General features: G+C 45.2%; 2 protein-coding genes across 4 annotated transcripts in view; both read left to right on the top strand.

Moving 5' to 3' along the window:
• The window catches only part of LOC309358546 (SLAM family member 9-like), a 40,423-nt gene extending 28,626 nt beyond the window's left edge, over nt 1-11,797 (top strand). Inside the window, exons 5-6 of one of the 2 annotated variants that reach the window (XM_081891805.1) lie at nt 10,851-10,951; nt 11,070-11,797. In XM_081891805.1, coding sequence (XP_081747931.1) covers nt 10,851-10,942 — 92 coding nt within the window. In that variant the 3' untranslated portion in view covers nt 10,943-10,951; nt 11,070-11,797. The remainder of the gene's footprint in view (nt 1-10,850; nt 10,952-11,069) is intronic. The other variant, XM_081891806.1, reaches the window with a different exon arrangement.
• Nucleotides 1-24,071, top strand: part of LOC309358395 (T-lymphocyte surface antigen Ly-9-like) — a 111,482-nt gene that overhangs the window by 16,869 nt on the left and 70,542 nt on the right. The window contains exons 1-2 of one of the 2 annotated variants that reach the window (XM_081891399.1): nt 15,631-16,119; nt 18,460-18,804. In XM_081891399.1, coding sequence (XP_081747525.1) covers nt 16,047-16,119; nt 18,460-18,804 — 418 coding nt within the window. In that variant the 5' untranslated portion in view covers nt 15,631-16,046. Of the gene's footprint in view, nt 1-15,630; nt 16,120-18,459; nt 18,805-24,071 lie in introns of those variants that run through there. The other variant, XM_081891400.1, reaches the window with a different exon arrangement.

Here is a 24,071-nt window from a genome sequence, read left to right on the forward strand (position 1 = left end):
TCTCCTGGCTCTCCTCCCAGCTCCTATCTTCTGTTTGCCTGTCTCTGAGCTGTGACCTTCCTCAACCACCTGCTGTAATTCATTACAGTAGTACCTTGGATTAAGAACTTAATTCGTTCTGGAGGTACGTTCTTAACCTGAAACTGTTCTTAAACTGAAGCACCACTTTAGCTAATGGGGCCTCCCACTGCCGCCACGTGATTTCTGTTCTCATCCTGAAGCAAAGTTCTTAACCCAAGGTACTATTTCTGGGTTAGCGGAGTCTGTAACCTGAAGCACATGTAACCTGAAGCGTCTGTAACCCAAGGTACCACTGTACTGCCTTCCTCTCCTCTGGAAGCTGTGAGAGAAGGAAGGTGGCGACCTCCACCATTCCTCCTCCTCCTCCTCCTCAATCTCATTCCCTTCAGTCCAGTCCAGTCCCTGATTGTCACCTCAAGCACCTTCCTGCCTGGATAAACAGGTAAGGTAAAGGTAAACATGCTAGCAATCGCCTGCCATTGTCTTTCACAGGAATCCGCAGGGGACACATACTTCAGGAGTGTGAGAAAGTAAGTGCTGAAAAGAGTCTGGGGCCTGGCTCTAGGGTCAACCATGTACAGATTTTTAGTGTCTCATCATTTCTTGTTTAAGTAATAAACCTTATTGCCTACATATCTCAGCTTTCTTGGGCTTATTTACACCAAGTAAATAACATGTGAGGTACATACAATATGTTACGATATGGATGCAATGCAGCTGCAAAGTGCTAGCTTGAAAAGTAAACATGATGGGAATGTTGGGACTGCCCGTGGGAAACAGAGGGACAGTCAATTCACAGTGCGAAGCACTGGAATTAGCTCAGAGTGTAATATGAGCTCTTCCATTTGTTCCTGTCCAGGAAGTGTTTGTTACTAGACTGCTGGAGTTTGAAGAGAGCAGTCATGTTTTTTGTAATGCTGCAAAGACAGAAATAAAGGCATGTACATACGTTTCTGTCTATCTCTTTCCCCTGCCCGGGGGCGGGGCAGGAAAGAGGGGGGGGGTGTTCTTCTCACGCTGAGAAGGATCGTCTATCGAGACCTTGCCTGGATCTTGCTGGGGAATGCAGCCAGGGAGGTCAACAGGAGATCAAGCCGGGTGCCTGGGAGAGTTGCCAGTTTCTCCTGATATGGGCTTGATTTCCGACAGGGAACACCATTTGGCAGTCATTTGTGAATGAGTCCTTAGTGTTCAGTGAATGAGTGAGGTGGTTTGACATTTGTGAATTGTTGATATTCACTGTCATTGAGGTAGATGCCAATGTATGGCTGTCAGAATTTCACTGCAGTTTGGGGAAGCAAATCTGTCTTATGTGTAAGTATCAATTTATTATACACATTTTTCATTCAGACATCAGATTTTCTCTTATATCAATCCTACTGCATTTTGATGCCATTTAAATGCCTGTCAGCCTTCCAGAAAAAAAACACTTTTTTTTTCAGCTTAGAAATGTTGTTCCAACATAAAAAAGTAAAGAAGATCAATGACAGAGAGAGAACATAGCACAGCTGTCAGGGGTTCAGGAGCAGAGGCACAGGGGAGAGAGGAAGCGGAGAGCGAAGGGGAACAATCCGAGGGCAGCGTAGGTGAGGATGACAGTGGGCCGAGAGATTCCATGAGCCTTTCCAGCGATTCGGAAGATTCCCAGAAGGGGGCACCGATGGCCAGAGCAAGGGGGGTCCCGGGAGGGACGCACCAGAAGCAAGGGGCCAGCGGCGACTCCCAAAGCAGCAGCTGGAGATCGGGACCAGTTTCCCCACCAGAGCGTAGTGGGGGGGGGGAAGGGTCCCACGTGTCAGGGCCGGCTTCCCCTCCAGGGGGGAGAGAAGATGAGTCAGGGCTGACCACGCCTCCATCGCTGAGTGAGGGAATGGAGGGGAAGTCAGATCCAGCTAGCCCCCCCGAAAGGGGAAGCAGTGACAGGAGCAGTGTAACGGTCAGGAGGAAGGTTGCCGGCTGGGCGCGCGCGCCAAGTTCAAATGCACAGGCGCGCGGGACAGCCGGGAGCGCGGATTGGGAGCCAGGTCCTAAAGCGCGCCGGAGGCAGGGGGAAGAATCCGGGGACTCAGCGTCAGAAGAGTCCAGAAAGGGCAACACCCCAGCGGGCAGAAGGACCCAGAGGAGAAAGGAGCAAAGGAGGAGGTGGAGCAAGGCTAGGGTCTTGAACTGGTGTCTGGGGGGAGGAGATTCAGACGGAGCTTCGGCGGTCTAGGGTTGAGACATAGAGCTGCGCGCCGTGGCTTGGAAATCGAAACTAAACCTTAATAAAGACTTTTGTATATAACAAGAACTGGTGTTGGTCCTCTGTGAGCTGGGACCTTGGGCAGCTCTGACAACAGCGAAATAGTTTCACTTAGAAATGTGTTCCAAAATAAAAAAAACTAAATGTCACAGGCAGAGAGTAAAATATCATTGAGAAATCTGAGCCCCGCAAGGGATATCCTATCCCTCATGGGGTGTGTGGGTGTGTTTCTGGCCAGCTTATAAAAGAGATGCCAACATTTTAATAAATGGTAACGGCAGAGTAAGAATCACTCTTAGAGAGAACTGAAGGTAAAAAAAGGTAAAGGACCCCTGGATGGTTAAGTCCAGTCAAAAGTGACTATGGGGTTGCGGTGCTCTCATGCTTTCAGGCCAAAGGAGCTGACGTTTGTCCAGAGACAGCTTTCTGGGGCATATGACCAGCATGACTAAATCACTACTGGAGGAACAGAAACACTGTGACAGAAGCCAGAGCGCACAGAAACATGCAAGAAGAGAGGAAAGGGCAAGAATCACTCTCTGAGAGAACTAAAGATAATTGTAGCTGCTTATTATAGACATTACCGATGTCTGCTTTGTGTTGTTGCCGGGATGTCAGAGGCCAAATATCAGTCTGCAAGCTGAGAAGATCAACTCTGCTTTTGCCTCACCAGCAGACATACCTGAGTCTCCCTCCACAATCAGACAGAAAAGTTAATGAAGACACTTGCAGAAGCCTCAAAACCCTTCTCCTATTCAAGCTGTTAATCTACTCTTCCTTTGGTAAGTCCTTCAGTACTTGTACAGCCCTCAAGCCTCTCAATACAGTGGTACCTCGGGTTAAGTACTTAACCCGAGGTACTATTTCTGGGTTAGCGGAGTCTGTAACCTGAAGCGTATGTAACCTGAAACGTATGTAACCCAAGGTACCACTGTACACAGAAATGTTGTAAGTCTGTTTTGTTCTGAAGGCTTAAATAATTGACAATGCTAAAGTTCATTACTGGTTCCCTGTTGCTTATTTGCATGGAATTGCAAAGCATGGCTCACTGATAAAACCCTCTCTGCGCCTGAACCCCTCCCCGAAAAGTTGTGCTCTTGAAGAGATCCTGCATCCCTTTCCTCACATTGCTCGGAACAACTTTTAGAGTGTGCTGTAACACCTAATCGCTCCTGAACATCCCTCTGATTGTGGTCATTTGTACAAATTAAAAAGGGAGCTGTGGACAAGGACACATTGCCTTTGGATGTAGGCTTCAAATTATAAGCCAGTTTGTACCAACTAAACATTAGGAAGAACTCTGTGACAGTTGTGGACTCTGCTTCATTTAAGATTTTAAAGCAGATGTTGGGTTGCCATCTGCCAGGGATTCTTTAGTTGAGATTCTTGAGTGTAGGCCTACAGATGAGTCTATGAATCTATTTTAAGTTCTTGGGAGTTATTGGGCAGGATGCCTGGCGTGAGCTCCTCAGCATCAGCATATTTGGTGTCCTGTGGATACTAGACATCCCTTGTTAAATATAATACTATTTTATTAGGCATAGCAAACCACACATTATCAAACAGACACCGTATACAAATTGTGCAAAATGCGAGCCCAACATAACAACCGTTATTCCAAGAAGCATTTGGATGAGGATCATCTGGATCCCCTAGAAATTTCTAGCACTCAGGAATATCCCAGAACAATGTTCAAGCAGGACCTGGGACTGTAAAAGAAGAAACAAGGAAGAGGAGGCAGAACAGCCCCTAAGCCCCTGGGAGTGATGGAATCTTAAGAGGCAGAATAAGATCATCACAATCAGTAGAAGGGACTAATCTGACTCAGCTTCCAGAGAGGTGGGACAGTCCTGGAAGGGAATAACAAAAAGGTGCCCCCCCCATTCTGCATGCCTAGGAGTGCTTGGCTGCAGAGCAGGGCTCCTTTTGAGTAAAGGGCTATTTATGAGGAGGGCCTCAGCGGTACCTGGACAGGAGTTCTGGAAACTCTGCCTTAAATCCTTAATAGGAGGCAGAGAGAGCTGCTGAAAAGATGCTTCCCTTCCAACCATGATCTTTTCCTGCACTGCCTCCCTGTGGCCATGCCTCTTAGCCGTGTTCTGGCTTGAATTACTGCCTCAGTGTGGCCTGATCTTGCAGTACAACTTGTCTGTGCCTTTGCCTCAGTTGCTTCGCTTCAACCAGACTGTGGGCTACTCTTAACCTTGCCTGTTCCTGCTTATCTGAACTGTGTGCTTGTGGCCTTTGCTGTGGATTCCTGCCAGCCTGAACCTGTGGAAACAGGCCATTTGGGCTTCTGCTGAGAGTGCATATACCAGCATGGGGTCTCATAACAACAACAACAACAACAACAACAACAACAACAACAACAACAACAATTGTATCCTCAGGGCAAACCATCAGTTTGCATTTTTAGTGCAGAAAGTATGGATCTGAAATATAGAGATCTTTCCTATTCTAATTAATTCAAGAGGGTTATGGAAGCTTCTTGTCATCAAAGAAACAAGCAGAAGGTTCCAGATGTTTGGGTTATTCAGGGAAGCTGAGTACAGCTTGTTTGAACTGCTTAGTTCTCTTGTCTCTTTCTGTCAAGCTCATGCTGACTATAAAAGGAGCCAGTGTTTCAATTTATATCTCTTTTCCTTCCGGTGTGATGTTCTGTACATAGTATGCTTAGTGTTAAGGTTTAGACTTATTATAAGTTATTGTAAATTTAAGTTAAGTCTGCTGCAACTGGATTTCTTATGGACAGGGCCAATCCTGAATGTTTTGGATATGTGACCATTTTGCTCATTTGCCTTCAGTCGCAGTAAAGCTATGCTGGATGAAATTATAATTGTATCTGGTCTATTTTGGGGGATCCTGCAACATGTTTAAGTTGTTGCTCTGCTAACTATACACGGGAATCTACTCTGGATCAATATTGAATAGAATTCCATGGGGGGGGGGAAACACAGCATAAAAATACAACATAAGAACACTAAATGCATAATAAAAAGAAGAACATAAGTAACCTATAACTCCTACTCCGCTTCCCCCACCCATTTCTCTGTCAGGAGCTTGTCCTACACTTGAGTAGGACCCTGGCAGAGACACATGCCCGACTGGCATGTTCTCTCCCTCCTGGTCGATCATTTGGGAGCTTCAAAAGCTTTCTTCAGCCCGAACATCACAGACATCGCAGCCAACAGATATTGGCACACTGAGGGGTCCGCAGAGTCTGCGCAGTTTGCGTGACGAACCTCAGCAACTCAGCATTTTGGCTAATCTACTTTATTTACATACATATAAACACACATGGAGCACTGCAACATGACTCCCTCTCTCTCTAGCATCAGACAGCAAAGAGAGAGAACAAAGGACAGTAGTCCCACTTCACGGAACACAGTAACACAAACATTCTGTCTCCATCACTTCCCACTCGGTGGAGTCAAAACATATACCCTCATGTAATAGACAACAATCCCATGACTGCAATCACAGAGCTGGAATTCAAACATTCTCTACCATTGTAGCTCACTCATGTCCTTGTTCATCTTTCCCCTCCTTCCCTCCCCCAATAGGCACTTTGAGTCAAGCAGCAGAGAATCCGACCTATCACGTGAATGGGATCCTGGGAGGATCGGTATTCCTTTCTTTAAATGCACCCCCAGCCAAAAAAGTGGTCAAAATTGAATGGGCCTTCCACCCCACATCTGGGAATCCATACCCGCTTGGTGAGTTCAGGAATGGAAAACTGGATCTGTCAAATCTCAGGAGCATGTATGAACAACAGATGGAAACTGGTGATGCCGTCGCATTGAGGATCGAGAACTTGGCAATGGTTGATGAGACCACGTTGAGCATCAAGAACCTGACAATGAAGCACAGTGGGCTGTATGAAGCTCGTACCTGGATTAACTCTGCGCTGTTCCAAGAACACCACTTCATCCTCACTGTTTATGGCAAGTAATGATTTCACCATCTTTGTCAGTTTGTAGTGGAGCTGAGCATAGAATGGGAAGATCATGAAATATGATGAGGAACCTTTTTCAGCCTGAGGGCCACTGTGATGGTCCGGGGGGGGTACTGTGCAGCGTGGTCTGAGGCCGGTCCTGGGTCGAGGGTCTGGAGGTTGTCCGTCAAGGGCAAAGCAGGGTCCAGGGCAAGGAGCCAGGCATGGTCGGGAACTCCGGAAGAGCAGGTCAGGGTGCTGGCAGGAACAGGTTTCCAGCGATGTTGCTCCCGCAACCTGGGACTGGGCTGACTGGCCTTTCTCTCCTCTAAGGCCTAGGGTGGTCCCGGCCCACAGGTGACTCGCCTCTCCTGGCCTTAAGGCAAGCAATCCTCCTGTGAGAACTTAGTTCCCTCCACCTCTCTGCCCTGAGCCTCTGCAGCTCCGGATAGGCTGGAGGGTTACTGGACCCGGCAACCTCGCCTTCCCCTGACAGGGCTAGGAGAGGAGCACCTGCAGGCAATGGGTCCTTGATCACCTCCGGAGCCAGAGCGGATTCAGCTGGTGTCTGCTCCTGAGAATCTGGCACAGGTAAGGGCCCTTCAGGTTCAAGCTCCAGCCCCGGCTCAGCCGGCCCTGGAGGCGGGAACTCCTGTGCAGGCTGGGATTCCTTAGGTTCAGTCTCTGAATCTGATTCCCAGGCCATCACAGCCATATTCTGACCTAGGCAACATTCCAGGGGCCACTTCACAAAGGATTCAAAAACCATATTGTTAGGAAAGCATTATACAATGTTTGGATCCAATACAAGGACTTGTTGGAAAATAAAACTCCTAGGTGGTTATCACCAATGGAGGCTAAGGAGGTGAAGAAGCTTAATATGGAATCTAAATGGCCAAAATATTCTGAAATCTTAGAGCAAGAAAGTGGCAAATTCAAATTATAGAGTTTTGAGAAAATAAAGTCCAAGGTACGAGACGGGCTCCATTATTATCAAATAATGGAGACCTTTAAACAAGACAGGAAAATTGGCTTCCATGTGAAGAAATCGAAACTAGAAACAGAATTGTTAGAACCCAATACTAAGAATTTATCAAGAATGTATAATTTGTTGCTGAAGTGGAATACAATAGATGAGACAGTCAAATCAGCTATGATTAAGTGGGCACAAGACATTGGTCATGATATTATGTTTGCTGACTGGGAACAGTTATGGCCCACCGGCATAAAATTTACGGCATGTAATGCCTTAAGAGAAAATATTATGAAAATGATTTACAGGTGGTACATGACCCCAGTCAAGCTTGCGAAGATTTATCATCTGCCCAATAATAAATGCTGGAAATGTAATGAGACTGAAGGTACCTTCTTTCACCTTTGGTGGACTTGCCCAAAGATTAAGGCCTTTTGGGAAATGATTTATAATGAAATTAAGAAGGTACTTAAATGTACTTTTCATAAGAAACCAGAGGCATTTCTTTTGGGCATGGTCGGCCAACTGGTGTCAAGGAAGGATAGGACTTTTTTATGTATGCCACTACAGCAGCAAGGATTCTTTTAGCAAAGTATTGGAAGACACAAGAACTACCCACACTGGAAGAATGGCAGACGAAAGTGATTGACTTTATGGGATTGGCAGAAATGACTGGCAGAATCCGCGACCAAGAGAAAGAGACGGTGGAGGAAGATTGGAAGAAATTTAAAGCTTATCTTAAGAACTGTTGTAAAATTGATGAGTGTTAAAATATCAAGGGAAAGGAAGAAGCAGAATTATAGCTGTAACTGATTGATGAATTAGGATGAAATTGAAAAAGAAAATAAGTTATTATTTAATTGGAGCGAAGGGTTGCTGAAAAATTTTAAAATAAGGATGCAGAGAGGGTGAGGTATGGGGAAGTCCGAGATAGAAGGTTCACGAAAAAGAGGATTTGAAATTATACTTGTTTGTATGTTTTTGTTTGTTTATGTGTGTATGTTATTTTGTTTTAAATTTGGAAAATTAATAAAAAAAACATTAAAAAAAAACATTCCAGGGGCCACATGGCAGTGGGGCACAAAATCAGAGGAAATAAGTGTGTGGTGTTGGAATCTCCGTTTGACCGAGCTGATAAAGCTCATCTTCCGAAATTGTCCTCCGACTGCACAGTGGCAAACAGAAGCTAACATGTGGAACACTGAGTCTGAACGTTACTGTTCTACAATATGCTAGTTTCTTCACATGTGTGCAACCCCCATCCTCCATCCAGGAAGCAAGGAGCATCATCAAGATTCAATAATACTTTTCAGACAGATCAAAGAACTCAAGGAGGGTGTGAATCAAGACCATGAGGGGAGTATGTCTGGGAAAGATATGTGGCTCTGGGAAAGGACTCTGGGAGAGAGTCCTGAGGGCCAGATAGAGATGGTTGGAGGGACATATTTGGCCTCTGGGCCCAAAGGTCCCCACCCCTGCCCTACACAGTTACCGAGAGGCATGTGGGGCACAAACTCCTAATGTAATGATCTCAGGCAGGCAAGGAAGCCCCGACAAGAATTCATGAGTCTCTGGCAGTTTTATGGTACGTTTATTTACAATTAACATGCTAAGCATGGCTCCGAGCCTGCCACTCTTTGCTACGAGTTGGTCAGTCTAAGTCTCCACCCTATCACAACACAAAAGGGTGCCAAAGTCCAGTCCTTCCTCTCTTGTACTTCTGTTGTATTTTAACATTTCCAGCTCTTCTGGTTTGGGGAGGAGGTGGGTGAACTCCCCCCCCCACTATAAAACAAAGATCCCTCTAAACGTTGCTTGCCTCCTGGTTGCATAGCAACCCCCTCAATGTCATCTATGTCCTCCCTCCCTCTGCCTGCGAGTTCTGTGTATCTGCAGCTCTGAGTCTGGGAATTCTTGATGAAGTGGTGCAGAACTAACCCACTCCTGCTCTGTCTGTGGCTGCAACCCCTCGTCTCCAAAGTCAGGCTCTGGCTTCCCCTGTACTGGCATTCCTTCATCTCCAGAGTCAAACTCTTCCTAGGCATTCGATTCAGCCACATCCCTGACACCTAATCACTTCCATTTCTGTTAAAACAGAGCCATTGCCAAGACCATGGATACAACATAAAGTAGAATCCAAGTCTCCAGAAGGCTGCACTGTGTCCTTACAGTGCCAGGCACCTGTAAAGGAGGAGTACACTATCTCCTGGAAAAGAGGGAATCCCCCCAGGGTCTTAGTAGGAGGTTTGGATAAGTACTGGCTTTCTGACAATGGAAGGAATCTCCACGTCTCCTGGCGAAAAAGCTCTTCTGACTCCACATTCACTTGCCTGGTCAGCAATCCTGTTGATCAAAACCGTGCCTCATTTGACTTGCTCAAAATCTGTGCAAGTGGGGAAGGTAAGAAATGTATCATCCCTTTCATAACCCCCTGGTTCTGCTCGGAGTGGTGAATACTCAGGCATTCCCTCAAGACAGGGATTGTATAAGCAAACACTCCTTCCTTGCAAGCTTATTAGCAGGTTTGGGCCAACACAGCTCTGCTTGCAGACTATGCTTGACCCTATGAGTTGCTGCTCCTGAGATTAAGAGTCTCATGCTCTACCAACTAAGCTATCCTGCTGCTTTGATTTCTTCTTTGATTCCTAGGCTGAGAAACTGCCCTGGGACCCACAAAAGTGAAAGCAGCAATGATATCTGGAGAGCCATGCTATTCTTAGAACATCTTCTCCCTGCAATTGGACTCCCAGAATCCCCAGCATGACTCAGGTGCTTTGCTTGCCATTCCTGCTACATGACCCGGAAAAACTGTCTTCAGACAAACGTCGGCTCCCTCAGCCAGAAAACCAAGATGAGCGCCGCAAACCCAGTCTGCGACTGGACTTAACTGCCAGGGGTCCTTTACCTTTGTAATGTACATCTCTTTTTTTGCCAAATTACATCATGAAAATTAGGGTGCACATTAGATTTGATGGTGCATTTACATTTGCCAGCAAATACTTTTTGGGTTTCAAGGTTTTGAAAATTGAGGTGTGCAATAGTTTTGATGGTTCATTCAATTTGTGTAAATACAAGTATTTGTTCTGCTTCTCTTAGTCACATAAGGGAGGTCCCTTTTGTGGCAGTTGTTGCAGTGCATTCCAAGAGCCTCTTATTGCTTGTTGCAGGTGGACAACAAAAGTACTGGGGGATCCTGCCGTTTCTCGTCTGTGCTGTTGGAGCTTCTGCATGTTTGATAATGATATGGAAGAAGAAAAAGTTGGGAAAGGAGAAAGGTAAAACCATCTCTGTTAATCCCCTTATTACCTGGGATTGAGGCTGACTGCCAAATGTGTGCCTGCCTCTCCCTTGTTCCTCTTGAGAGTATGTTTCCAAGCACAATTCAAAGTGTTGGTGCTGACCTTGAAAGCCCAGTAGACCTGAAGGAGCGTCTCCACCCCCATCGTTCAGCCCAGACACTGAGGTCCAGCTCTGAGGGCCTTCTGGAGGTCCCCTCCCTGTGAGAAGCCAAGTTACAGGGAACCAGGTAGAGCGCCTTCTTGGTGGTGGCACCCGCCCTGTGGAACACCCTCCCACCAGATGTCAAAGAGAAAAACAACTACCAGATTTGTAGGAGACATCTGAAGGCAGCCCTGTTTAGGGAAGCTTTTAATGTTTGATGCACTACTGTTTTTTAATAGATGCTGCTTCTGTGATGCAAACTCAAGAGGGCTCTCCTGCGCCCTTCCTCAGAGGAGACCCCCCAAAAGGTGGTAATGACCAACTGAGATGAGCATGCACAGTAAGGAAGGCTGGAGGACCGGGTAAGATGTTTGGAAGTCACGTAATACTATGGCATTGTTTTTTTTAACATTTGCTAGTACTACTAGGAGTAGTCAGGGCTTCTTCTTTTTTTCCAGCCAGAATGCTCTGGAACAGTTCATTTATCCACTCATCTCAAAATACCATTGCAGGGGGTAGGGCCAGATGACCCTTGGGGTCCCTTCCAGCTCTTCAATTCTATGATTCAAATAATCTGAGAGGAGTGGTTGGCTACTAGCCATGAAGGCTATGTTTTGCATCCGTGGTCAAAGGTAATAATGCTTCAGAATACAAGTTGCTGCAACCTGCAGGAGGGGAGAGATCTTTCCTGTTCTAATTAATTAAGAGGGTTCTGGAAGCTTCTCTGTGTGAAAGAAACAAGCAGGAGGTTCATGATGTTTGGGTTATTCCTTCAGAGAAGCTGAGCATAGCTCGCTTAAACTAGCTCTATTATCTCTTTCTGTCAAGGTCATGCTGATTATAATAACAAGGCCAGACAGAGCCGGGGTTTCATTTCTATCTTATTTTCTGATGTGGTATTCTGTATATAGGGTTAAGGTTTAGACTTACTCTAAGTTAGTAGGACTGCAAGAAGTTTTGTAAGGAGGATCATGTGAAATATTGCAAGGAAGACTATGAAGAGAATATTAGTTAAGGACAATTAAAAGTAATAGAGAAATTAAGAAATTCAGATTAAGTGATAAAGAATGGAAAATCTTCAGAGGTAGTTGACGGAAGTCTAAAATATTGTATAAGATAAGAATGTATGTTAAATGACTGTTGGAAATGATATGTTAAAAAAATTAATAAAAGTGTGTCTATCTATCTATATATCTATATCTATCTATATCTATAGTCTCTGGTCTATTTTTTGGAAATCTGCAATGTGTTTTAGTTTTCACTCTGCTAACTATACGCTGGAATATTCTGGATCAATATTGAATAGAATTCCATGACAGAGTGCTTTTTCTTTCTAAAAGACTTTAACCCTCATGCTTTGACACTATAAGAAATTTTACCGGAGGATAAAAGATTAATTGTGGGAGATGAAGTTTCACACCCCTCCCCCCCCGGACCCGGGAGTGTCCCACGAGAGAGCCTGCTGATGAAGTACTTAGAACTTTGACAGCTGTCAAATTGGCTGTCAGAGGGAAAAAGAGAACTTTGTTTCTGTTGCTTCTGCTGGTTATACTTGTTACAATTTGTTGAGATTAAGGAAGGACTGTTACAATAAATTGGCTATTGGACTTGAGCTGAAAAACATTAACAAACTAAAATCCCCCTAGAGGGGGTCTAGGACATTACAACAATGGCTGGAAATGGGAGACTTCAGACTGAATTGGAAAGAACATTTGTTCTCTTGGGGAAATTACAAGGGGAAATTGATGTTTTGGCTACAAGTGTCACAACTCTGGTCTCAGCAGCAAACAATGTTGTTGAAGATGATAAGGACTCGAAGCACAAAGCTCATACAATTGAGCAAATAGGGAAACTTGAATGTTATGAGAATATGGAAGAGGAGATACTGTATGTGCTGTTCCTGAAGAGAAGGAAGGAGGAGCTGTAACCTCCCAGATGTCAAATGAGAGCTGCAATTTGTGGCCTGACATGAAGGCAATAATGGAGAATATCAATTTGATGTGGAAAGCCTGGCCTGAATTGGTGTGCCTGAAACTGAGAGATCCCCTTTTGTGAAGATCTGAAGACCGAAGGATTACAAATTTGATCAAGGCGGAAATCGGAGCTTTGGGGACATTTGGACTTGAAAGGAGTATGTCGGGGTACCCTATAGGCTCTTTTTCAAGTATGGAGGGCTGGCTGGGAAAAATATGGATCCTGTTGGGCCAAAGCCTTTCCGAAATCTGGGGTTTAACATTAAGGACTATCAAAAAGGCCGGCAGAGAGGAACTGAAAGAGATTTAAAAGCCTCGGATATGAGATCTCCAGGCTAGACAAGATATTGAATTGATGAACACTTGTTGGGGACTGTAACCAGGAAAGGAGCAGGTGGTGTCTGGGAATCCAAAGGGTATATAACTATAACTTGTTTTATTTTTATTCTGTTCTGTTACTTGTTTGGAATTGGGGAAAGCCGTGGAAGGGAAATTTTGGTCGACTTTAGGAAAAATGTTGAAGAATGAGTAATCACGTTTAAGTATCTGATGTTTAAATTTGGATATAAGGATTTGCTGAATTAATAATTTAAATTGGAATACAAGAAGGGGAGGTGAGAGGAGGTCTGAGAAATAAGTTAATGGAAATAAGTAATGGAAATTGTATTTGTTTTAATTTTGTATTTTTGTTATCTTTTTGTCTTTTTTTCTTTTTCTTTTTATATTAATTGCGGAAAACTTAATAAATATATTTAAAAAAATAAAATATTGTATAAGATAAGAATGTATGTTAAATGACTGTTGGAAATGATATGTTAAAAAATTAATAAAAGTGTGTGTATATATCTACATATCTATATCTATATTCTCTGGTCTATTTTTTGGAAATCTGCAAAGTGTTTTAGTTTTCACTCTGCTAACTATACGCTGGAATATTCTGGATCAATATTGAATAGAATTCCATGACAGAGTGCTTAAGTGCAAATTCCTATGTATAAAATTATCTGCCTTCATGTACAGTAGATATTCTATATATCTTGAAAGTAGGCTAGGATTTGATGGGTGTTCTGCCCCACCAAGATCAGTTATTTAGTGATAGCAAATCTGTGTATTAGCATTAAGTAGAAGGAATAACAATGCTGCCCTTTTAAGAAAATATACTGCCTTTGCCCCCTGTTTAGACATCCAGGCAGGTTTGGATATATTCTCCTTTCTGTTGGCTCTGATCAGAGGGGAAGAAACCTCCCTTCTCCCTTTGCAATCTAGTTTCAGTCTAGTTCTTGCATACGCAAACTCATTTGTTCTTACAGAACTCCATTGAGAACTTCATAAAATACTTCTAACCATCTTCATTCAGAGCCAAAGAACAGCCTATTGGAATGTGAGGAATATTTCTACATGTGCTTTGATTATCCTCAATAAATCTACATATGAGAGCTTTGTGGAGTTTTGTTGAATACTATCCAGATTGAGAGAGACGTTTCAGGACTGAACAGTGGGTAATATTCTTGACAGAACCCCATGCAAAACAGCAAAACAGCAGCCTTCTATAGTGATCTGAAGGCATACGCTTTAAAAAAGCAACAGCCCAATTTTTGCTTACAGTTTCCTTTGGTAGTAACCATTTTATTTTCTTTTATTAGCTATACCCCATAACTAAAAGAAAGAGGGAAAGGGGTGCTCAGAATTGAGCCACTAAATTCTTAGAAGGAGCCTTATCTCTGATCAGCCTCACGCTGTTTTTGAACAAGGAAGGATGCTGTCTGCTGTTTTGCAGCTGTGTCTCAAAACATCATGTTCTAATAAAAGCAGAGCAAAATTTTAAGCTAATTTCTGATCATCTTATTTATTTATTTATCTTGCTGGTTGCTTGTCAACCAAAGGTCTCCAAGCGACCTTCACCTTAAAGAAAAATATATGCACATACATAAAACCATGGAGGAGAGAGACGTAACTTACTGGATTTCTTTATTAGCAACAGAAATATTTTCTCTGGGCGGCTTCCAGGCAAGAAAAGAATGGAATCCAGCAGGCAAGACTGAACGCACAAATGTCCGTGGCGGAGAGTGAAACGTTGTCGTGGGACTTGCATAGTGACACTAAAAATTCATTCAGGCAGCTGCGCGCGTGTATAAAAGGGGAAAGGGAGGCGCTAGAATGCTACAGGCGGGAGAGAAAAGGGTGACGAAAAGGGGAATGAGGGGAAGCAGATAGAGGAGAGAGGAAAGAAGGAAAGACAGAAAGAAAGATGACGTGCACACGAAGACGAGAGAGACCGGCGAGGAATTGCAGAGGAAAGGAAGGACAAAAATAAGCAAAGAAGAGAGGGAGACAGGAAGGATCTGGAAAGAAAGAGCGGGAATGGAGAAGGAAAATAAAAACACCGTCTGGAAAGCGGGTGTGGGTGTAGCCAAGGGGGGCAGCTGCCCCCCAAATAAGTCAATCAATACAAATACTTAACTGAGGTTCTGCCCCCCCCCCCCACCATAAATCCTGAAGAGGCTTCTCCAAGTCCTGCCTGGGAGGGGAAAATGCGCTGAGAGGGAAGGGAGGATTTTTTCGGGGGGTCTCGGATTTAGCCCAGCGCAGGTATCCCGGTCCAGCAGCAGCAGAAGCCTCGCCCCCTCGCCGCCCGCTTTCGTCCTGTCTCAAATTTCCCCGCTTTTAATACGTCTTGGGCGTAGCGGAGGAGGAGCAGGGGACGGCGGCAGAGAGCATCTTTTAACGCTGAGCACTGGTCAAAACAAAAAAAAAATTCCTTCCAGTAGCACCTTAAAGACCAACTAAGTTAGTTCTTGGTATGAGCTTTCGTGTGCATGCACACTTCTTCAGAAAGCTCATACCAAGAACTAACTTAGTTGGTCTTTAAGGTGCTACTGGAAGGAATTTTTTTGTTTTAACTATGGCAGACCAACAAGGCTACCTATCTGTAGCTGAGCACTGGGTAGTGAGTGGTCAGCGGCGGTGGGGGGCAGGAAGTTGCGGCGGGAGGGGGCATGAGTTTATTTATAGGGGCAAAGAGTCCCGGGCCAGCCCTGCATGCGGGATATTTTAAAAATCCCCTGTGCTATGCTAAATGCATAATCGTCTGACTCAAGTTGTGATGTGGCATCGCGGTTTTAAAAGCCTGGCTCAGGCTGAAATGGCGCCACTGATAACTCCGGCCATGCAGATGGCACAATTTCTTATGACAAGAAGTAGCATCAGAAGACTCTTTTGGACCTTACCAGGCTCTCATCTTCTAGAGGAGAAGAAAGACTGCGTCTGAGCACTCAATCGGGGTTCCTGGGGGTCGCAGTTTGTTCTGATTTAGAGCTACAGAGTGGGAATTACCTGGGAAAGGAGCGCGCAAGTGGGAAACCGCTGAGACCCCGACTTTCTAGGCGAAGGGCAAGAGTGTGGGCGAGCCCTTGTACGAAAGGCATTGGGCTGAAAACAAAGCCCTCTTCGCTCCTGGCCAAAATGATTGTGGAAGTCCCGAGCAGAAGCCTCCTGGTCATCCTTCTCTTCACTCCTTGGATCTGTATTTCATTTGGTAAGTCCTTGGGAGAGGGAGGGAACTCTTTGCAAATGCCGGGGGGAGAATGCAGGCTTTTGTGAAGGGGAAATAATTGGCCAAGGGAAGGCTGGTGCCATTTCCCACTTTCTTCTCTGCCCAGAAGTTCAAAATGCTGCTTAGACGTCCTGGCCTCTGCCCAAGACCACCATGAGACGCACAGCAAGCCAAGAAACTGTTGAATGGTTTCTTTAAATATTAAGGTTCCTTATTGTCTCACAAGATATGTATCTCTTTAAAGGCCAGAGCAAATATCATGACTTAGTTTTACAACTGTGAATCAGTATAGCAGGTGCTGTTAAGTTGTGTTAATTAAGCTGTGTCAGTAGTTGGATATAAAGTATATATATATATATATATATATATATATATATATATATATATATAATATAATATAAAAAGCAGTGCGTACCTCTCTCAGTACCCTGATGAATGGGTCATACTTATAGATGTAATGTAATTTAATGTAAGAGGAGTTTTTGTAATTAAAGCCAAGCAAAAGTTATTTTTGCTTTTCTTCGTTGTTTCCTGAACCTGTGGTCTCCCCAGCACGCTTTCTGCAGTGCAACTAATCTGCTAAATACACAAGAGAAACAAGCCGATAGATAGATCCCACTGTCGTGGCTGATGTTTTTAAACTCAGCTGCTTGGAAAGAGGAGAATCCAGCCTTATGTTTCCCACAAGGCAAAGGAAGAATCAGCAAGGATCCGTCTGGTTCTGGTGCAAGGAATGAGATTCAAGAGTTTGGGATTTCTAGCGAGAGTTCTGGGCCTGCTTGGGAGTCCCGAAGAATTTCCCCCACTCACCTGCTAAGCTATTATGCAGAGGTGGAGAACCTTCCAGCTACTGACAGAAATCCCTGGAGTCCCCGGCCTGAAGGTGGGCACTCCTCTTAGCCAGTGTTGAGCCTAAACTTTCCTCTTGGTGAGCCACCTTCTCATTGCAAGCATCACCAAGTAGGCATGGCCTTCTATGTCCTCCCGCTTTCTGGAATAGCTCCTCTGTGTCCTGCTCATTCCCCCTGGGCAGGAAAGAAGCAGCCTCTGGGTCTCCCGCCTCGTCAGGATATGTGGGGAGCAAGGAAGGGATGGCTCTGCTCCATAATCTCAGCTCCCACTTCCTCCCATTCAAAGTCCTCTTCCTCAAATGCTTCAAGCTTCTGGTCTGAATCAGAGTTCTCAGAAGGTATAGGGGCACTTGCTCAAAAAAGGCTTCACCCCATGCCCTGGGAACCTCCCCCACCCCCAATAAGCTGCATTGTACCCCACAGGTCATTACTATAGTGCACAGGTCAGCAAACTTTCTCAGCAGGGGGTCAGTCCATTGTCCCTCAGACCATGTGGGGGGTAGGACTATATTTTGGAAAAAAAAAATAATGAACGAATTCCTATGCCCCACAAATAGCCCAGAAATGCATTTTAAATAAAAGGACACATTCTACTCATGTAAAAACACGCTGATTCCCGAACCGTCTGCAGGCTGGATTGAGACAGCGATTGAGCCGGATCCAGCCCCTGCGCCTTAGTTTGCCTACCCATGGTATAGTATATGTGTGGGGTGTGTCTGTATATTTGCCTGCAAAGGGCCCTCTTCCACCCCTAACCATCCCATACACACTGTCAGGGAGCTGCCATCGGAGCCAGAGGAGGACGGAGGGCTCCAGAGGGATGCCGGAGAGTGTCCCAGGAGGGAGAGAGGCAGCCCATCTTCTGGGGAAGGAAATCAGCGTAGCATCAGTGGATAAGGGGGGCAGATGGGGGAATCGGCGAGGGGGCTCCATGACTCCTTGCCGGAGACCAGCGGGGAGAGCACGGGTCCTCTGCTGCCCACACCGTCCCTGCGCAGAAGGCTTCTTTGCTGGAAGAAGTTCAAGAAACGCCCACTGACGGATTCGGCCAGCAATTGAGGCAACCACGGATGAGTGGCTGTCCGGACAGAAAGGGTTCACCCAGGTAACCCAGCCAAGCGTGGCGCCGATTTACGCACAAGCAACAGCTAGAACCATTACACACACGATTTAGAGTAAAGTTACCAGATTTTTTTCAATGAATCCGGGGACACTTTTCAACTTCAATGGATTTTGTCAGGGGATGGATTTGTAAATCCTGGGACTGTCTGGTAACCTTAATTTAGAGCAGCTTCCCAATGCATCCAACATATGTCTCCCCAGAGCCTAATTGCAGCACAGATCTAGCTATCTCTTCCCAGCCCTCTCATTGACCTGGCACCAGGAATAGAAGGGTTATTTCAAGGCTAATTACATCAGAGGGGGCTATTTCCTCAACTATTTTTCCCCCTCTCTCACCCACCCCAAATAGGAAGTTTAAGTCATGGAATGGATAATCCAATATATCAGGTGAACGGAATCATGGGAGAATCAATCTTGCTTCCTGTAAATGTATCCTCAGCAGTAACAGTGGAGAAAATGGAATGGGACTTTTACCCGCAAAGTGGTGGCCTGGGCTTTTGGCTGGGGGAATTCAGTCATGGGAAACTGGAGCACCCAAGTCCCACTGACCGGTTTGGGCAACGGCTGGACATGGTGGACGAGACAACACTGAGGATCAAAGACCTGGAGTTGAATGATGGTGGGATCTACAATGCTCGCATCTGGTTTACTAAGGCACAGTTTCAAGAACAGAGTTTCAGCCTCATGGTCTATGGTAAGTAACTACTTTCCATGTCCTGAATGCAGAGGAGGGCTACACAGATGATAAAGGGGGACGTTGAGGGAGCTGGGTGTCTTTAGAATGAAGGAGAATCTCCACCCCCATCATTCTGCCTGGACACTGAGGGCCTTCTGGCGGTTCCCTCCCTGTGAGAAGCAAAGCTACAGGGAACCAGGCAGAGGGCCTTCTCGGTGGTGGCGCCCGCCCTGTGGAATGCCCTCCCATCAGATGTCATGGAAATAAACAGCTATCTGACTTTTAGAAGACATCTGAAGGCAGCCCTGTTTAGGGAAGCTTTTAATGTTTGGTGGACCATTGTATTTTAATATTTTGTTGGAAACCGCCCAGAGTGGCTGGGGAAACCCAGCCAGATGGGCGGGGTAAGAAGAAGAAGAAGAAGAAGAAGAAGAAGAAGAAGAAGAAGAAGAAGAAGAAGAAGAAGAAGAAGAAGAAGAAAAGGCTGAGAGTCTTGGGTGTAGCCAAGATGGTGGGGGCAAGAGGGCAGCTTACTTAACTAACTGATCTATCATGTTGGTTCTTTCCTCCTAACAAAAGTCCCCCCCCCCATAAAAATCCTGGCTACGCCCATGCTGAGAGGTGATATGACAGCTATGTTCAAATATTTGAAGGGCTGTCACATGGAATCTGGAACAATATTGTTCTCTGCTGCTTGAGATGGTAGGTCCCAAACCAATGAATTTAAATGATAAGAAAGGAGATTTCTACTAAATCTTAGGAAGAACTTTCTGGCTGTAAGAGCTGCTTGGCGGTGGAATAGACTGCCTCAGAAGATGGTGGACTCCCCTTCCTTGGAGGTATTTAAGCAGAGGTTAGATGGTCATCTTCCAGGGATTATTTAGCTGTGATGCCTGCATTGCAAGCAACTGAACTACATGACTCTTGTATTTTATTATAATGGAATAGGATTGACAGCGTTTTGCCGGTTTCTGACAGGCATAAGGTGCAAACATCACATCTTTCCCATTTCTCTTCAAATAGAGCCCATGCCAGAACTTCAGATTCTCCCCAGAGACGTCTCCAACAGCTCAGGCATATGCGATGTAATCCTGCAATGTCAGGTGTCTGGAATGGGGGAATTTGACATTTCCTGGAAGAGAGGGGAACCCCTCAGAGACTTGGGAGATGGCTTGGACTGGTACCAGATCTCTGACAATGGCACCAATCTCCATTTGTTGTGGTGGCCCAACGCCAGCGACTCCACTTTCACCTGCCTGGTCAGGAATCCCATTGGAGAGAATGACGTCTCCTTCAGCTTGCTCAGCATCTGCCCAACTGATGATGAAGGTCAGTAATTTATGGCACCTTCCTCCAAACGATGCATTGCACCCCTTTACCCCATCACCCCAATATCACTGCTGGGGGTTGTGAATATATTGGGGCAGGGAAAAGGCAGCAGGGGAGGGTCCATTCATGTCTCTGAGGAGTGGGACTCCCAGCCACAAGAATTTGGAAATCTAAGAAGAGGATGTGTTCTTAGAAATAAGCAGTGCTCAGTGGTAGAGGGACACGGGTGGCGCTGTGGGTTAAACCACAGAGCCTAGGGCTTGCCGATCAGAAGGTCGGCAGTTTTAATCCCCGTGATGGGGTGAGCTCCCATTGCTCAGTCCCAGATCCTGCCAACCTAGCAGTTCAAAAGCACATGAAAGTGCAAGTAGATAAATAGGTACCGCTCTGGCAGGAAGGTAAACAGCGTTTCCATGCACTGGTTTGCCAGAAGTGGCTTAGTCATGCTGGCCACATGACCCGGAAGCTGTACGCCGGCTCCCTTGGCCAGTAAAGCGAGATGAGCGCTGCAACCCCAGAGTCGGCCACGACTGGACCTAATGGTCAGGGGTCCCTTTACCTTTACAGTGGTGGAGTCACTGCTTCTTTGTTTGCAAGAAGGTCTCAGGTCCAATCCCTTTGGCATCTTCAGGCAGGGCTGGGAATACTACTACTACTACTACTACTACTACTACTACTACTACTACTACTAATAGTATCTGTTATTTATATCTCTCCCATCTGGCTGTGCTTCCCCAGACACACTGGGTGGCTTTCAACAAAAGATTAAAAATGCATCAAAATATCTGTCATTAAAACCTCCCTAAACAGGGCTGCCTTCAGATGTCTTCTATACATCAGGTAGTTGTTTATCGCTTTGACATCTGCTGGAAGGGCGTTCCACAGGGTGGGCGCCACTACCAAGAAGGCCCTCTGCCTGGTTCCCTGTAACTTTGCTTCTTGCAGTGAGGAAACTGCCAGAAGGCCCTCAGTGCTGGAACTCAGTGTCCGGGTAGAATGATGGAGGTGGAGACGCTCCTTTAGATATACTGGACTGAGGCCGTTTAGGGCTTTAAAGGTCAGCACCGATGCTTTGAATTGTGCTTGGAAATGTACTGGGAGCCAATGTTGGTCTTTCAAGACCGGTGTTATGTGCTCTCAGCGGCTTCTCCCAGTCTCCAGTCTAGCTGTCGCATTCTGGATTAGTTGTAGTTTCCAGATCAGCTTCAAAGGGAGCCCCACATAGAGCGCATTGCAGTAATCCAAGCAAGAGATAACCAGGGCATGCACCACTCTGGGGAGACAATCCGCGAGCAGGTAGGGTCTCATCCTGCGTATCAGATGGAGCTGGTAGACAGCTGCCCTGGACACAGAATTGACCTGCGCCTCCATGGACAGCTGTGAGTCCAAAATGACTCCCAGGCTGCACACCTGGTCCTTCAGGGGCACAGTTACCCCATTCAGGACCAGGGAGTCCCTCACACTTGCCCGCCCCCTGTCCCCCCAAAACAGTACTTCTGTCTTGTCCCCTACCCTTAACCTGGGGAGTCTCTACCAGTCAGTGGAAGCCATATTAAGCTAGATAGACCCCAATGGTCTGAGTCAGTACAGGGCAGCTTCCTATGATGTGTATCTTCAAGACTCTGGTTTACGTGCTATTCCTGCCATGGAGATGAACGCATATCCCAGATTAAAAGATGATCTCCCGATCATAAATTCTGTGCAAGTTTGAATCTGTGCTTTAGTCACCCTTAGAGTAAACCCATGACACCAATGAGCTTGTAGGTAGTCATGACTAAATTGGGTGACAGTGATTTTAAAATTTATTTTCTAAGCCTGACTCACTCTCAATCCAACCCTATGGATTTATATTTCTCTTTCCTCAATCCATCATATTATTCTTTTCTGCTTCCTCCCACTCTATGTCCTCCACATTATACAATTTACAATAGTATTTGCATTCTACAACCTTCTCAAATCATCTATATATTCCCTTACTAATTTTTCTTCCATCCGGTACTTCAGATTTTAATCTAGGCATATTAGCGTATCTTTTTTTGAGCAATATTTTGCCATAAATTCATCAAAACATTTCCACTCCTTTTTTAATTTTTGATTCGACTGATTTCTTATTATAGCAGTTATTTTTGGCAAAGTTAAATATTCATTTCATTTACAAATCCATTCCTCCTTTGTGGGTATAATTTGTGACTTCCACCTAGCAGCACTCACTATTCCAGCAGCTGTACTTGCATATAGAAACCCCCCCCCCCCGGTGGTATCTCTTCGTCTATCAATCCAAGGAGATATGTCTCTGGTTTCTTTATTATTGATATGTTCAATATCTTCTTTAGTTTTTTGTGTAAGGTAAAGCGACTCCTGACCATTAGGTCCAGTCGTGACCGACTCTGGGGTTGCAGCGCTCATCTCGCTTTATTGGCTGAGGGAGCCGGCATACAGCTTCCGGGTCATGTGGCCAGCATAACTAAGCCACTTCTGGCAAACCAGAGCAGCGCATGGAAACGCCGTTTACCTTCCCGCCAGAATGGTACCTATTTATCTACTTGCACTGGCTTTCGAACTGCTAGGTTGGCAGGAGCAGAGACCGAGCAACGGGAGCTCACCCCATTGCAGGGATTTGAACCCCCGATTTTCCTTGTCTCTGTGGTTTAACCCACAGCGCCACCCGTGTCCCTTCCCAAGTCCTAGTCTGACACTAAAACCACTATACCACACTGGCTCTCTTAGAGAAGCCATAATTTAAGAAATCTCATTTTAAGGGTAATGATTTATGATTAAAGCAATACAGTATTTACTTAATTAACCATCCATCTAGACTAAGGTTACCAGATTTTTTTCCCAATGAAAAATGGAAACGCCGTTTACCTTCCCGCCGGAGCAGTACCTATTTATCTACTTGCACTTTGACGTGCTTTGGAACTGCTAGGTTGGCAGGAGCAGGGACCGAGCAACGGGAGCTCACCCCATCACGGGGATTCAAACCGCCGACCTTCTGATTGGCAAGACCTAGGCTCTGTGGTTTAACCCACAGCGCCACCCGCATCCCGTTCTTTGTGTACTACTATCCAAAATTTCTTAATTTCCCCACACCTCCACCACATATGTATTGTTGTTCCTATTTCTCCACCACATCTCCAACAGAGATATACAACAATTGTATATTTTTGCCAACTTAACCTCACAGTTTGCTATTGTGCTATATCTCAACGGACTCTTACAGGTAGTCAGCAGAGACTCTGGTGGATGATCTGCCTTCCCATCAGCTTGATTTTAACTGTAATGATATGGAAGAGGAAATACATATTTAAAAAGAGGTAGGAACATCTCTATTAAACTGTGACTATGGAATTTCCTCCCTGTTCATATAAGTAATAGAAGTCTTTTGACACATGTGTTACTCTTATTTCGCTGTTTATTTGAATTTTTATATTGAATGATATATATATATATATTTTAAAAAATATCATATACTACATAGGTAATTTCAAGCTGAGCAGCATATACATCTGCCTAATAAGCAAACAACGTGTTTCATTTTACACTCTGCAGAGACTGCCTCCACAATTCCAGAGAACCAGCACTCTCCTTCATCACAACAGTCAAAGAGGAAACTCCCCAAAGTTGGGCATGAGCAGGTGAGATGTGTGTGGAACTGAATGGGAGGATGGTGACTTGAAATAGCAATGGGAGCCTTTCATCTGTTTGGGGGCCACTTAATGCTTATAAAATTATTAACACATTTTTTAAAAAAAATAAAATAAAAGCAGGTTACAAAATGGTGAGAGTATTGAGCCACAACCTCACCTACCTCCTAATCAACCCATTGTTAAGGGTTGCACTCTCATTTTATTTATTGCATTTATTGTATTTCTAGCCCAACTTTTTTGCCAAAGAGCTCAAGGTGAAGTATGTGGCTCTCCTTCTCATCACTCAATCTGTGAAGTGGATTATATATT

The sequence above is a fragment of the Podarcis melisellensis genome (genome assembly GCF_964234715.1).
Source record: "Podarcis melisellensis genome assembly, chromosome: 16".
Classification (NCBI taxonomy): Eukaryota; Metazoa; Chordata; class Lepidosauria; order Squamata; family Lacertidae; genus Podarcis; species Podarcis melisellensis.